General features: G+C 56.3%; 1 protein-coding gene across 2 annotated transcripts in view; it reads left to right on the forward strand.

Annotated features, from left to right (window-relative positions):
• The window catches only part of RASGRF1 (Ras protein specific guanine nucleotide releasing factor 1), a 93,398-nt gene that overhangs the window by 71,517 nt on the left and 5,638 nt on the right, over positions 1-16,243 (forward strand). For both annotated transcript variants that reach the window (XM_077874582.1, XM_077874592.1), the window contains 5 exons: positions 43-103; positions 2,650-2,753; positions 4,116-4,200; positions 6,927-7,124; positions 10,922-11,001. In XM_077874582.1, coding sequence (XP_077730708.1) covers positions 43-103; positions 2,650-2,753; positions 4,116-4,200; positions 6,927-7,124; positions 10,922-11,001 — 528 coding nt within the window. The remainder of the gene's footprint in view (positions 1-42; positions 104-2,649; positions 2,754-4,115; positions 4,201-6,926; positions 7,125-10,921; positions 11,002-16,243) is intronic.

A 16,243-nucleotide genomic window follows, 5' to 3' on the forward strand; every position in this document is an offset into this window, starting at 1 on the left:
GTTCAGACTGCACACGGCTCACCGTGCCATCTCGCCCCCTAGGACTCTGACCCAGGAGGACCCAGGGGACAACCAGATCACACTGGAGGAGATCACGCAGATGGTGAGCCAGGCCTCCCAGGGCCCCAAAATCACTGCTCGGGCCGCTGACCAGGCAGGCCCCTCCCGTATGGGTTCCCCAGGGCAGCCGGAACAGAGCAGCAGGAATGTGTCCGGTCCTGGTCCTGGAGGCCCAGCATTCGAAGTAAGGTGTTGGTGGAGCCGTGCTCCCCTGGCCACCTCAGGGGACGGGCCTTCCTGCCTCTTCTAGCTTCCGGTAGCCCCAGGCAGTCCTGGGCTGTGGCCGTGAATCTCTGATCTCTGTTTCCCTGTTCTGGGCCATCCTCACCGCTGCACGTCTCTGCATCACCTCCCCCATGCACGTCTGCCCCTGTGTCCCCCTCATCATAGAGACACCAGTGCCTCTGGAGTGGCAGAGTGGAGTGGAGTGGAGCCCGCCTCATGGACCCACGTTAACCTGGGCATATCTACAAACACCCTATTTACAAACATGGTGATGTTCCCAGAAACCAGGGACTCAGACTTCAGCGCGTCTTTTTGGGAGGGAGGGACCTCAACCCGTTACACCCCTGCCTCTCTTTTCCTCATCTCCAGGAAGATGCCCACAGCTCTCATCCCCCCCACCTCCCCTCCACTCCTGTCCACTCCCCTCCCCTCCCCTGGAGCCGGGTCTCCAGGTAGGGCATATGTGAGGCCCCGCACAGGGGAACACGTGCCTACATCATTGGATCATGGGGCCCACATCCTGCCCTCTGAGTGCTGGTGGCCCATTCACATGCAGACACCACACTGACCCTTGGGGCAGGACGCTGGCTCCTTCCTGGGGCCTCCCCGCAGGGGAACAGTTTCCCAACTGGGGCTAACCGGAATGTTTAGCCCTTGGGAGCAGGAGAGCCCCTTGTTCCCTGGCAAACATCCTGAAGCTCTTGCAGAACAAAGCGCCGCAGGAGCTACCCTCAGCCCTGACTTGTTCCCAGGGCCCCAAGCCTGTGGGGGCACATCCTGTGCAGAGGAGGCCCTAGAGGCCTCACCAGAGAGCCCAAGGGCCAAGGGCTTCTCATGGGAAGACCTGGACAGGCCCCGAGATAGGTGGGGGCAGGCATGCTTCCATTCTCTCTTCCAGGGTCGCCTTGTCTCCAGGGTGAGTGGGGGAGCAGGGTCAGCTGCTCCTGGCCAGGCCTCTCCCCAGCCCGGGCCAGCTGCTGGTCCTCAGGCCTTCAGTCCAGCCATCCCGAGCCCGGGAGAGTGGGCTGTGCTGCTCACCTCCCGCGGGGGCTCCCTCCCCATGAGAGTCCTTACCCCCAATCACAGTGGCCTGCTTGGCACCTGCTGCTCCTGCCCCCGTGTCCCCACCACCTTCTGAGAACTTGTCCCTCCCCGATGCCATCACATCCCTGTAGTCCTACATGAAGGCCTCTGGCCCGGGGTCAGCATGCCCGGGACCATGGACACCCCAGTGCACACACTCACAGGCTGCAGCGGGAGGTCCTTCCTCTGCTTCCCTACATTCTGTCCCTGCCTGCCCTGTGGCTGGAGCTCCCTGGAGCAGGGACTGTGTTCTCTGCTGCTTCCGTGTCCAGTGTCTGACCAGGACCTGCGAGCAGCCCTTTGTGGCTATTTGTTGAAGAAGGGGGGAGGGGGGCAGGCAGTCTAGGAGGTGGGCTTGCCCCCTCGATATGGGGTAGACCCTGTTCCCTTGTGATCAGTGCAGCTTTGGGAGAGCTCAGCCCAGCCCCTGGGGCCTCTGGGCAGGACAGCTGGCCCCTCTGTGCCCTGTGGCCCGGCTGGAGGCCAGGGGTTGAGCCTCACTCCTGACTCCTCCCTTGTGAACACAGGCCCCTCCCCCATGGACACAGGTCCTTCCCTTGTGGGCAAGGCTCCTCCCTCATGGACACAGGCCCCTCCCCTGAGGACACAGGCCCCTCCCCCATGGACACAGGCCCCTCCTCTGTGGACACAGGCCCCACCCCTATAGATACAGGCCTCTCCCCCAGGGACACAGACCCCTCCCCTGTGGACACAGACCCCTCCCCTGTGGAAGCAGGCCCCTATCCTGTGGACACAGACCCCTCCCCCATATAGATACAGGCCCCTCCCCCATGGACACAGGCCTCTCCCCTGTAGATACAGGCCCCTCTCCTGTAGGGGACATGACCAGAGACATGGAAACTCCAAGACAAAGGCCAGACTGCCATTTTCTGGGTGCCCCAGGGGGATCACATCTGTGAATTCATACCTGATGATGAGTTTTAAAAGGAAATGTGGAGGCAGCTACCAATGCAGACAGAACCTATAGGGAGGGACAGGTCACTGGGAGCCTGGGAGTCCTAGCCGGGGCTCCGGCACATTTCCTGCCGAGTGACGTGGGCCAGTAGGGTCCTCTGGGAGCCTCTGTTGTCTCATTCCTGAGCCAGGGAAGGTAGCCTCCTGCGAGCTGGCTCGGGGAGCACAGGCTTGCACCGCCCAGGGCACAGCAGATCGTCCCTTCCCTCAGTGCCCTCCCCCAGCCCCCAGAACCTAGGCCAAGATTACAGCAGAGAAGCTGCCAGAAATCCAGGAGGGCCTAATTCAGGACTTAACTCCCCTCAGGCCGAAGGCGTGAAGGCAGAGCCCTTTGAAAACCACTCGGCCCTGGAGATAGCGGAGCAGCTGACCCTGCTGGACCACCTGGTCTTCAAGAAGATCCCTTACGAGTGAGTGGGTGCGGGCACCAGGCCCTCCTCTTGCCACCTCTCCCCCGGCCAGGGACCTGCCTTGATGCATCCCTGGAAGGTGCTAGGCTTCCACAGCCACCTGACTTCTCTGCAGGGGAACAGAAATGTGCATGTGGGCAGGGATGCAGGAGGATCCTCTGTCCTGACCTCACGTTCTGCACACACACATGCACGCACACGCACACGCACACATGCACACACAGTAAGTATTCCAGAAGCATCTCCAACTCGGTGCTCCTACTCCGGGGCTCTAGAACAGGTGTGTTTATGCAGAAACGAGTGAGTGTACGTGTGCACACACGTGCACCTCAGGAACAGAGTGAGGGCACAGCTCTGGAGTTTGAAGAAGCCCCGAGGCCTGGCATTGCCTCGGTCACCCCCAGGTACTAGCGGTAGTCCCGCTGTTTAAATGAGCGCCTACCCCTCCTTCAGCTAACAGCGCAAATGGTGTTCATACACGGCATCGTCACAAGGACACGGCTCTCCCCAACAGGGCACGAAGCCTGGGGTGGTGTTCAGGATCCACGTTTATGTGTAAAGCCGAGGTAAACCTCCTCGTAACTAAGTGTTTTTGTGAGCTTCTGACAACTGTCCGAGAACAGCTTCCCCAAATTGGGATCTCCAGATCTGAGGCCCCGAATCACTGTAGGGCTTTTGGTGTGTCTGCTCTCCCAAAGGCAGTGCCCCCGAAACTCCCGATGGCTGTCCCCGGCATGGAGGGTGTGGGCATTCCAGGCACCTGCTGGATCTCTGGGGAAAGGCTGGCTCGTTCCTGATGGGCTCCCCTGGGAGGAGAAGCAGAGTCTCACACATGTTCCCCCCAAGTCCTGACCACAGCAGCCCACTGGGGTCCCTCACTGTCCCTGCCAACACAGCTTCCCTGGGAGGCTCGGATGGCTGTGGGCTCCCCACACAGTCCTCGTCGCCAGAACACACAGCTGGCTGGCTCATAGGCTCCTCACCCCTCTGGCCTTGTCTGCAGACCAGTGTCTGCACAGTGAGTCTGAGGTGCCGGGTGTCCCTGTCAGGAGCGAGATCCAGAACAGGACCTGCTGGAACTTTGCACTCCACAGCAGCTGACACGCCTCCCCACAGAGTCTGTCATCTTGGCCTGGCAGCAGCCCTGTGGGGAAAGTGTGATCTTTGTTCCCATCTCACAGATGAGGCCACTGAGGCCCTGAGCTGGTACAAGCAGAGCTGGCCACATGCCCAGGGCCCCTTCCTCTTGGGGGCTCCGCAGAACTTACTCCCCGAGATGTGAAAGCCTTTCAGAAAGCAGAGAAGTCAAGGCATGGAAGGGAGGGAGGCCGAGCTCATGCACCCTGGGTTCACTTCCCGCAGGGAGTTCTTCGGGCAAGGCTGGATGAAAGTGGAGAAGAACGAGCGGACGCCCTACATCATGAAAACCACCAAGCATTTCAATGACGTGAGTACGGGGATGGCAAGGGGTTGGGGCGGGGCGGGGGGGTGGCCTTGGGGGGGGGGCGTGCCTCCCTCTCCGGGTTCTTCATCGCTGGACCCTGTGATCTGTCACAATCTCACACCCAGCCTAAGGGATGAAGGCTGTGAGCCCACACTAGACACAGGGAGACCGAAGCTCCTCGGGCCGACGCCTGGGGTCTGCTGGCTGCCCACCCCCGTGGCTTGAGTACCACCTGTCCCGGCAGCCTCCGCATGGCCACCCGGGCTGCAGCCCCTGCAAGCACAGGGCCGCTCCCAGCCTCTCTGGAACCTCGAGGGCACCCTGAGGGGGTCATCCACTGGGGGGAAGACCTTTGATAGCTGCAAGCAGGGAGCACATGACTCCACTTGTCTGACCGCCCAGCCGGGGCTCCCTGGCAAACACCCCGCATTGGGGAGGGTCCTGGGCAGCCAGGAGGAAAAGCAGGAGACCCCTCCCCCCCATTCCCCCCATTCCCCCATCCCCCGCACCCACTCCACCCCCGCCCAGCCCTGCACTGCAGCTCAGGGGAGGAGCCCTATAGGGAACCCAGCAGCAGAACAGCAGGAGCAGGCCTGTGTCCGGCTAGAGGGAGTAAGTGGGGCAGGTAGGCAGGTCCTGGAAACACCATCCCTTGCCCTCCCCACCCCAGTGCGTGCCCAGGACCCAGGCGAGCCAAGGGCGAGGCCACAAAGTGAGTACTTGCTGCCTGTTTGCCACATGCCGGGCACTGTGCTGTGGGCTTCGTCATCACCGTCTCATTCCCACTTTATGACTGGCTAAATTTCATCCCCAACGTTACACAGCAGGACAGCCTGCTTTGAACCTACGCAGTCCACCTCCGAGGGCTGCCCTCATCACCACCTGGCATCTGGCCATCTCTCTTAAAATCCACCATTCCTGGCAGACACAGTGTGTGCCTCCCTGATGGAGATGTCCCAGCCTGTAACTGTTTCTAGACCTTTCTCCGGCCCTTTGCCTGTAATTTCTTTGCCTCATTGAGTGGTACTGACTGGGTTCTGCAGCATTGGGGCTTCTTAGGACAGGGAGCTGGAGGCACCAAGGTGCCCAGGTGCACCCCCCTGCCCATGCCCACCCCTGCTGCCCACACCCTCCCCCTGCTCCCCTCGTACACCACCCCTGCCCGCACCCACACCCTCCCCTCTGCCCACATGCACCCCCTCTGCCTGCAGCCCCTTACAATGGAGCTGAGTGGAAATGTTGGTAGTGAATCTCAGGGGTGGTTCCACGGTGCTTCTCATATCTCCCTGTTTGGGACAATGTTTGTTTCTTTATCAGGTTAAAGAAATTATTTTCCTTGTTTGTTAATGCAGCTACCATAGGAATTTTATCTTTTCTCCCCACCTCAAGTATTGAGATGGGCCTACAGTTTACTCCCTTTAACCTGCTGATGTGGTAAATGCCGATTTTTCTCTAACAGTCACACACCCTCTCATTCCAGAAACAAACTAACGTGGTCATGGTATAGTAAACGGGTGTGTGATTTTCCTTCTTGTGTTGTCCATATCTGGGTTTGGTATCAAGATTTTACTCCCTTCATAGAATAAGTTGTAAGATACTCTTTTTTTCTCTATGTTCTGGAAGACTCCACTGAGCTACTCCTTTAAAAAAAAATCATATAACTTACATGTAAAACTGGTTTTGGGTTCAGTGTTTCTTATGGAAAAGAAAAACCTTTATCACTTCAATGTAATTAAGAGTTACAATATGGTACTGTTTTGTGTTATCATTTCTTCCTGATTCTCTTCAATTCTCTTCGGTGTTTTCCATTCTTAAATACTTTTATGATCCATTCTTTTGATGCACACCCTGCAGAAATTATTTCTGAGAAGATTTCTTGGCAGTAAAGCCCTACAGTTTTTATTCATCTATGAATGTCATTTTATTACCTTAACTTTTTTTATAACAAGTAGTCTTTTTCTACGTTTTCTTAGTAATCATAGATTCATAGGAAATTGCAAAGAAAAGCACAGGGCGACCTCGACCTAGCTCTTCCCACTAACCCAGCTCCACACAGTCCTAGTTCCATGATGCTTTAGTCCCACCCACCCCCAGCTTCCTGGCTGCTCCCCATTCCACCCACATTTGATGTGTGTGTCTGTATGTGCCTGTCTGCTGGGGGCAGGGAGGCCTCTTCCACTTTATATGTGAGACCAGGATGCCACAAAGTGTAGGGTCCTCTCCAAGCCCAGTGGTGTGGACTGTGGCAGAGCTTGGCTTTTCTTTATTCTTCTAGATTAATCATGGAATCATTTCATCAGGTTCTCAAGAAAGCTCCCATTGCATGCTTATTGGATTGCACTAAAGCCACATATTAGTTTTTTGGCATATTTATATTCCCATTTGGGAATTTGATCTTTTTCTTCATAATTTAAATGTTTAAAACCTGTGGTAATTTTTTTTTTCCCATAGCATCTTCCAATGTTCACATCAGTTTAGGTTCCTAGGTAATTTACACATGACCTTTCCTCATGGTATTTTCTTGTCGGTATTGCCGATACATAGGAAAACTTCTCATTTTCATATCTTGAGTCTTTAACCAATCACCCTAATGTTAATTGTTCTGCTAATGAGCATCATCTTGGGATTTTCAAACAGGCAATCATATCATCTGTAAATAATGGTGATTTATCATCTTTGCAATATTTATGCCTCTTTCTTTTTTCTTGTCTTTCTGCATGGGCTTAAAGATCAGTAACTTGATTGCTTCAGAAATCATCCGCAATGAAGACATCAATGCAAGAGTGAGCGCCATCGAGAAGTGGGTGGCTGTGGCTGACATATGCCGCTGCTTACACAACTATAACGCTGTGCTGGAAATCACCTCGTCCATGAACCGGAGCGCAATATTCCGGCTGAAAAAGACGTGGCTCAAAGTCTCTAAGCAGGTGCGGGTGGGAAGCTGGCACCATTACCTGCCTGGGGCTGGGCTGGGCTGGGCTGAGATTCTAGAGTACTGGCCTCTGGACATCCCTAAGTGGGCAGAGGACAGGGTGAGGGCCAACATTCCCAGTAAAACCCCTTCTCCCATATCACCTGGGACCAGTATTGGACCCACAAATGTGGCACTGGGACCCACAGGACTTAAATTCCCACTTGAATAATTAATACTCCAAAGCAGGAAGCGTTAAGACAGTGATTATTGGTCCCAATGCTGTTCTCCTTGAGTTGGGACAAAAAAGTGGTGGCTTCATGCAGACACCAGTCCAGATCTGCAGGGTTGTTGACAGTGGTGGGATGATCTCCCAAGTTCCTTCCCGGGATTCTAATTTCACCACCCCTTCTGGCCACCAGGGATAGTTGATGATCTCAAATGTGGGCTTGATCTTTATTCATTCAGAATGTGATTCTGAAATGTGGATTCTTCCTTGGGAATAAAGTTCCCTGCACAGTAGTCATGAGGGGGCATCTCTCCTAAGAGGAGCACACAGTGGGGCCATTGGGCCACCTCTCTGATGCATGTGTCAGGTGCCCCAACCCCAGCCTGCATGTGTGCAGGAGGCTGGATGGACGCCATCAAAGGGCAGAGTAAGTTTGACGACAGTGTCTGTGGTCCCACAGCTAGTGGGCTCTGTGGGGCCCAGGGTCTCCAGGGGTCCTGTCTCATCTAGACTGCTCTGGATTTGCATACCGAGTCCCCCTCAATGTTCTCTTTATTACCTGCTCTCCTACCATCCTCTTGCCAATGGCAGGTCACGATTCTGCACCCCCAGGCAGGCAGCACATCCATGAATTCCTCTTCCATAGATAAGCAACCAAACCCAGCAAGCCCTGGGATGCTGCCCTTCACCACATCTGTTCACTCTGGCCCAGATGGCAGCAGACTGCAGCGTGCTGTAGGGATGGCCCTGCTCCCAGCAAGCCTGGGCTTCTTGCTCTTACACACAAACATGCCAGGGCATGGACAGGGGACGGTGCCAGCTTGTCAGCGCTCCTGGAAAGAACAGAGGCTGGAGCTCTGGGGCTCAGGTCTGTGGGCACATCTGGCCATGTGTGAAACATGGTGCTGTGAACTCCAGAGGCCAGGGGCTGAGCCGGATGCTGTGGAACCCCCATGTCATCCAGGCTAACTTGACTTGCCAGGGCTCAGGCAGGGCTGTCCGTGGAGTCTGAGGGCCCATTCCAGGTCCACATCTTTCTTCTCCTGCCCCCAGACCAGCCACACTTCCCACCACTGGGGGTGCTCTGTAACTCTCTTGGCCTCGTTCTCCAGCATCACCCATGGTGCGGAGTTGGGAGGGAACCAGCTTGACTAGCCTGAAGTCTTCTGTTCTCTCTGGAGAGTGCAAATAGGGGGCAGTTAGAGGTGCAGAGGTGAGGCCTGGCCTGCATTCTCAGATGTCATTTAGGACCTGGGGCCACCAATCAGAGATGCCTTGGAAAGCACAGGCAGGCCTGCATGCTCTGTGGCCGGCTGGGCCCGGCCGGCTGCTCCCAGCCCTTCAGCAAGGCTCTGGGCATCTGCGCATCTACATGGTGCCCAGCCCACACCAGCCAGGGACTGGGCGCTGCCCCTCCACAGGTGTCCCATGAGATACTTGAGACCTACCAGAATGGCTCTGTTTCTGCCCGGAACATAGCCCCAGCAGCTGCTTGAATGGCCAAAGCTGGAAAGTATTGTGTCCGAGCCCGGGCAGGCCTGTGCAGGAGCCAAGCAGTCAGGTGGGGCCTGCTGGCTCTGTTTCCCTGTTCTTCCCCATCTCCTTTGAAAGGGGAACACCCTCCAGGAAGAATCAGAGGTGGCCCTCCACCGGCTGGTGCAGATGGCTTACGGGTCTGTGTGTCGCCTCCCTGGAGGATGGTTGCATTTTAGTAGAAGCAGAAGTCTCTCTTAGGCTGGCAGTCCTCTGCGGCCTCTCTGGGCGGGAGCGGCCTTGGCCATCAAGTGTTCTGTTCTTGGATGGGACGGGATGACCTGCAGGGTGCTCTGTCATCATCTTTGTCCTCGATACCACTTACAAGGCAGGCTCCCTGCTTGGTCTCTGGTTTCAGTGACCAATTCCGAGGACCCCTTATTTCTCTGCCCACCAGCAGAGATGCCCAAGACCCCAGGGGCTTGTGTCCCCTTGGGCACAAAAGGGATGGACACTCCTGTTCCCACCAGGAGATACTTGAGCTGCTTCAAGTTGGAACTCACTTCTTTAAGCAGCGGCTGGGAAAATTCTGTGGCCTCCCAGGCTTCACACCTCCTCCCCGGACAGAGCGCCACCCCAGAGGAGCACAGATGGGGAAGGAATCAAAGCATGCCCATCTCAGAGCCACAGATTGGGGCCAAATGTATACCAAAACTCCACACAAATGAGAATGTCGTCCTAGGTTCTCATGACCACCGGCAGGGTGATATTTCCTCCGCGGGCCTCCTGAGCTAGCATCTGTGTGGCCCAGTCCTAGGATATGAATGATCATTGCCTTAGGGAATACCTGGGCCTTCACTCCCATTTTCTTTCTTTTTTTTTTTTTTTTCACTCCCATTTTCTGACTGTGAAAGTGGAGGCCCAGCAATGTGAGAGGAGTGGTGTCTTGCCCGTGGGCTCACAGAGGCTGCTTGCCACTCCCGCCAAGGCCCCAGGTCCAGGACTCTCAGCCTCCATCTGGCCTCAGGCCTCAGGTCATTCCTCCACAGGCAGGTGGGAGAGAGCGGCGAGGGGCAGCAGCTCAGGACAGTTAGCCAAGGGCAGCCATCTCGGGGGAAGCAGGACCCCGTGTCCTTGGCTGGGTGCCCCTTTCACTAGCTCCAGAATGCATGTGTGCTTTGAGCCGGGCTCGTCCAAACTGGGTGCTGACGCTTCTCGTCAGGAAGAGAGCGACCTGCACGGTGTGCTCGGCCAGCAGATCCCCTCGAGGAGTCACACAGTCTCTTCTCCCGTCACCATGAACACTCTGAGTCGTTTTCTGTGGTCAGATCTCTCAGAGGGACTCTGGCCCAGAGCTTAGGGGTGCTCTCGGCCCAGTGGCCGTGTCCCTTCCACGTGCGGGCACACAGCTGGCCTCTAGTGCTGTTTCTCGGCCACCATCTGGACTTTGGGGACAGGAACTGGAAAGCAGGGCTCACCGTCCACCTCAGTGATGCATACATGAGGGAACCAGGGCCACCGAGGCACAGGGGTTCCCCCCGCATTGCAGAGCCAGGCCCAGGGCAGCCCCCCGGGACACACACCTGCTCAGACAGATGCCAGTGTCCAGCCTGCCATGCAGCAGACAGGACCCTCGGCCCGGCCCTGCTCTTCCCCCTCGTGGCCTGTCCTCCTGGAGCATCAGCTCACCTGCATCTTCTTTCTTGATTCCTACATTTGCGGGGATCCTGGGATACACAGGTGAAGGTGGGTCCCTCGGCCACACCCCTGGGTTCAGGGCACAGGAAGGGCTTAACTCTGGAGGGGCTCCTTGCATGTGCCAGCCCCACCCCCGCCCCCTTGATGTCAGGGTGCGGGGTGTTTCCAGGGCCCAGAATCACCCCACGTCTGTTTCTGAAGGGTGTGTGCATGGTCACAGGCCCCCAAAATGAGGGCCTGTGTCTGCCTCTTCAGGAGGTGGGGGGTGAGGTTCCAGACCCTGGAGGTCCCCAAAAACGCCCACCTTCAGAATGGAGGTGGTTCTGGAGCCCCAGGCAGCCTGTGGAGTGTGGGCCGGTGCCTCGGGCCACGGTGCGTGCCGTGGGTTAGTAAATGCTTCTGATTCTTTCTAGACAAAAGCTTTGATTGATAAGCTCCAAAAGCTTGTATCATCAGAGGGCAGATTTAAGAATCTGAGAGAAGCTCTGAAAAAGTAAGTGTGTGTCATTTTGTCACCCCACTGTTTAAATCGTAGAACCACATTGCAGAGGCATTCACGGGCCGCATCCGGCTGGAGCAGGAGGTCTGTCTGTCTGTCTGTCCGTCCGTCAACCTGCGAGACCCCTAGGTACCCCCGACCTCCAGGGTGGGTCAGCTTTGTCCTCTATGACCGCCAGAGTCTTGGTGACATTTCCTGAGAGAGAGAAAGAGAGAAAGGGAGAAATTCACTGGTGTCCAGTGGGTCCAACAGCTGTGATGCCAGATGCCCCTCCTCTGACCTGCACATTCTCCCCACATTTCAGTATTTCTGATATCAGGATGTGCCTTGAAGTCAATGTGTTTATTTAATGATATTGTATTTCCTCTCTCAACTGAGAATTAGTCCTCAAAACAAGAGCACATTGTACAGAAAATGGCATCTTGGAAACAAAGAAAGGCAGTTTTTGCAACAGTTGCACCCTACCATTTGCAGAGCTCCACTAGCCACACCCTACTGTTTGCAGAGCTCTGGTAGCCACACCCCACTGTTTGCAGAGCTCCCTTAGCCACACCCTCCTGTTTGTAGAACTCCCCTAGCCCCCCTGTTTGCAGAGCTCCCTAGCCACACCCTACTGTTTGCAGAGCTCCCCTAGCCACACCCCACTGTTTGCAGACCTCCCCTAGCCACACCCCACTGTTTGCAGACCTCCCCTAGCCACAGCGCTGCACCCACATCAACCTGCCTATCATTTGCAGAGCCTCCCAGCCTCAGCCCTCTTGTCACTAGACCAGGATCATCCTGTGATGGGGCCTGTCTTGTGCCCTATAGGATGTTTAGCAGCATCCCCAGCCTCCACTCATGAGATGCTAGTGCTCCTTCCCCAGATTCTGACAACCAGAGCTGTCTCCAGACGTCCCGGGAATGCCCCTGGGAGGCAAAACCACCCCCACGGAGAACCACCACTGCAAGATACTCCCACCCCATTTCTGCAGACAAGGAACCCGAGGCACTAGTGGCCACAGTGACAGAGCCAGGCACTGGCCCAGAGCGGCCTGCAAGGCCAGAGCTCTGTGGTTTGCCGCGGGCCACTTCCCAAGAGGGTCTGGGCAAGCTCCCCCAGCACAGCAGTGCCTCAGCCCCTCACTACATGCAGTGTCCACCCATGCACGGGCAATGGCTTTGGTGTCCCCTCCCCCATGTTTGCTGTGTGAGGCCCCTCTGCACTGGTCTCTGTCCTCCTTCTGTGGGGAGAGCTGAGTCGGCCCCACCCTCACTCCCCTGTGCCCCTCCGGAGACCCTGAGCCACCCCTGGGTGCTGACTACTCAGAGGCCAAGAGCGCCTGTGCTGCCATCATGCCGATCACAGGGTCACTGCCCCTGGGGACAGGGCAGGCCAGCACCCCTGGCCACTGGCGGCAGCCCAGGTACTCCACTGACAGCCCATCCATGCCCCCTGCTGCCCCCACCACACCTGGTCCGTCCCTCACCAGCCCCTTGTATCATTGCCGTACTCATCCTCACTGTATTTGTCCTCAGACAGATGTCCCACCCATCTGTGCCATCTCTCTTGTGCCGGGGCTCCCCAGAGCTCCCCGTGGGCTGTGCTTGTGGGGGGCTGCCCCACCGTGCATTTACCAACCTGCCATCTGCCCTGGGTGCCTCTCCATCTGCCTCTTTCCCATGGCTTCCTCGTCCACCGCCGCCCCTGTTCTGTCTTGGCCTCCATGCTGTGTCTCCTCTTCCCTGTGGGCCTGTCGCAGTGCCTCTGCTCCCTGCCACATGGGGCGGCGGGGTCTCCAGGCATTCTGGGGGTTGAGACCTTCATGTAAACCAGGTTCTTGCTTTATGGACACATGGGATAAACGTGTCCTGCATCCGTTCTCCAGAGGCGCTGTGGTTTTCCCATAGAGCTGGGCATGCGAACCCCTGGGGGTCTGCCTCACCAGGTGGGGGACAGTGACCAGAGGGAAGGAGGTGGCCATCTGTGGGCACAGCTGGTGACCTGCCTGGACAAAGAGTCCATGCTGAGCCTTACCATGTGGGTCTCAGCCCCATCACGGGCCCCAAGCCTTCATACAGCCCATCATTGAAATGTTTTTCACCCAGGCTAGTCAACAGCCAAGACTTCACCCCTGCATCCTACCCCTATTCCCCGAAGCCACCCTCTTCAATGCCCCTGGGCCCGCCTATAGCACTGGCTGCATGCCCAGACACCCTGAGTATGACTTCATCCACCCTTCCCATTCCCCAAACCCACAGCCCTGAGAAGCCCATGAGACCATCCCCTCCTGTCCACCTGCCAGCCATCAGAGCCTCCGAGCAACAGAATTTAGCTGAGATCTAAATTCTTCAGTAACATTTGGTCACCGGCCCTTTTGGGGTCAGTTCTGGTTTTGCCCACCCGCCCAGCCTCATCCTAACCCAGCACACATTTGCATGTCTGCACACTGGCCGCAGTTTGAATAGAAAGCCCTCCATTTGGAGGAACATGGGGCCAGGCTACTGCCATAAAGCCAGGTCCCTCAGCTGCCTGAAGTGAAGGACAGGACCAGCCATGGGGAGCCAGTCAGCTAGCTGACCGCCAGCCCATCCCCAGACCCCCTGCGCAGGAGTGAAAATCCACCCCTGTGTGGATGTGAGGAGTCAGGGGCTCCAACATACCAAATACCTCTTTCCACCTGCATTCTCTGCCTGTGACCACACAGCAAAGCCCCGTCTCCCGCTAACGAGACGACAGAGCAGTCAGTGTCCAGGTGGCCAAAACCAAGATTGGACTCTGAGCCCCACCCCCCTCCTGCCCCACGGCAGTCTTTTCCCCAAAATCTGAGTACCCGATTTCCTTGCACCACGTGCCAGAAGCTTGGACCCTAGCCCTGGCGGTGATGGCCCACCCAGCCCAGCCTTAGTGCCCCTCACACCCTCCCTGGGAAGAAGAAGAGATCCCAGCCAGAGGCAGCGGAAGGTATGAGAGTGGCCCGTCCCTCTACTGGGTGGGACAGAGCGGAGAGAAGGGAGAGGTGACCACTGAGTGGAAGCCCACCAGGCAGCCACGTCTGACTTCAAGTTGCTGGTACCACATGATCCCTGTCGTCCAGCCTGACGTCATCAGAAATTTCTTGGTAGAAAGAAACATCAAGTTGGGGACCCCAGGCAAGCATAGGCAGGTGAGGCCTGGGTGCCAGTGTCTTCCAGGCAGCATCATGCCACATCCAGGCACTGCCCAGAAAACCAGAGGCAGTGATTAGGATGGAGAATGGGGCTCTTTTCTCTCTTTTCCCTAAGACACCAGATACGGGCATGTGAGGCATCTGTCAGAAGAGGGAGCAACCCCATATCAGCTCTTTTGGATAGGCCATGGTCCAGGGCAAGACCCTCCCTCCCCAAGGCGGCCCAGGGTGCCCACAGGGAAGGGTCAGAGCCAGCCAGACATTGGGTGTTTAGCCTACAAGGAGACCTCTGCATGCTTCCCTTGTCATTCGGGTGCTCCCCACGGTCAGTCCCCACACAGTGGCACCCGTTTGGGACCCTCCATCAGCCCTCTCCTCCCCACACGGCCCCCATCCGCCACCCCCACACAAACACCGGCACAGCTCTGGGTTTCGGTTGGTTGGTTATGTGTCTGAATTTGCTGTGCATGCGTGTGTGTGCGTGTTCATGTGATTGAATTAACCACCTCACTAGGAAGGCAGTGAACAGGGACAGAGCAGTAATGGGGCTGGTGATGCCACCTGCAAGTGACTACTTTGCACGTCCACCGTGTTTCCCATGAGCCTCCATAGACAGGTCAGGAGAGGAACCCCTGATCTTCCCACCACTCTGGGCCCTTGGACCCCCCATAAGACCTCCAGGAACACTCTGCATGTTCGGTCCCTGTGGCCACGTGGCCTCCCTCCCCACTCCTTCCTGGACCAGAGATCCTCCCCGGCCCCTGGTTACTGAGTCACCATCAGGTGTGGAGCTGGCAGGGGGAGCAGGCAAGCCCCGCTCAGAGACAGCTGGCCAGCCAGCTGCCACCAGCTGCAGCTCCAGAGCTACTTCTCCATCTTTGAACCGTGTCTCCATCCACCCTGAGCCTGTGCCTCAGACTCACAGGATGACAGGCGGGATGTGGAAAGTCATATACTGTGTGGTTCAGCGGGACCCAGATTGCCCTGCCAGTGACCCGTGTGAGTTTTGCTGAGTTTTTTAATCACAACCCACAGTAATATATATATATGAAATGCATAGACATAAAAGAGGAACAAAAACCTCACTGAGCAATGTATACTTCTGGTCCATGCAATGAGCTCAGATGTTCTCTTTTATTCTACTTCTCGGTTTGGTTTTTTCCATTTTTTAAAAAATCTGATCAACACTTCTAAATTATTTTCAACACTCAAGAAAGAGTCAAGACTACAGTTCAAAATTTTATTTATTTATTATAGTCACAGAGAGAGAGAGAGGCAGAGACACAGGCAGAGGGAGAAGCAGGCTCCATGCACCGGGAGCCCGATGTGGGATTCGATCCCGGGTCTCCAGGATCGCGCCCTGGGCCAAAGGCAGGCGCCAAACCGCTGCATCACCCAGGGATCCCAAGACTACAGTTCAGAAAACGATTCTGTCCCGGTCTCCCTAGCTGCCATATCCGAGCCCCAGCTGCATTTACGTTCACGTAGCAGTCTCCTTATAAGTGACTCATGTTTTCCCCAAGATGAATGTAAATAAGAAGGAAAACTTTGTCAGGACAGTAAATGGAAAGCCACCTTACTTGCCATAATACAAAGTTACCACCATAAACAGATAGAAGGTCACTGAATTTTGGTCGGGATCCTGGTATTTGCCAACACTCTGATCCCGAGACCTGTTGCTATTTGTTTAAAAAGAAAGAAGTGAGGGCAGAGAATTGCCAAAGCTGTGAGACCACCAGACGGAAATGCAGTGCTTCTTACCATAGGAACAACAGTATTTAATGTAGTGTAAGCACGTCACCAAAACTGCCTTGCAACCCGCTCCACTGTGTGAGCGAGCCTCAGGCCTGGGGGACCGGCCGGGGTCCCACAGCTAGCAGGCAAGGGCCCCCCATCTCCCTGCCTCACCTGCCTCTAGGGTGGCAGGTTGCCACGTGGCCCCCAGGAGACAAAGGGCCAATGGTGTGGGAACAGAGGTCACCTGCACCTGCAAGTCCATGCACAGAGCCCCCGGCACCTTCGTGCTGAGCTGAGAGGAGGCCGCGGACCCTGAGGGCACTCCCTGGAGCTCTTCCAGAGCATAGTGG

This window comes from Canis aureus, chromosome 2, assembly GCF_053574225.1.
Source record: "Canis aureus isolate CA01 chromosome 2, VMU_Caureus_v.1.0, whole genome shotgun sequence".
NCBI lineage: Eukaryota > Metazoa > Chordata > Mammalia > Carnivora > Canidae > Canis > Canis aureus.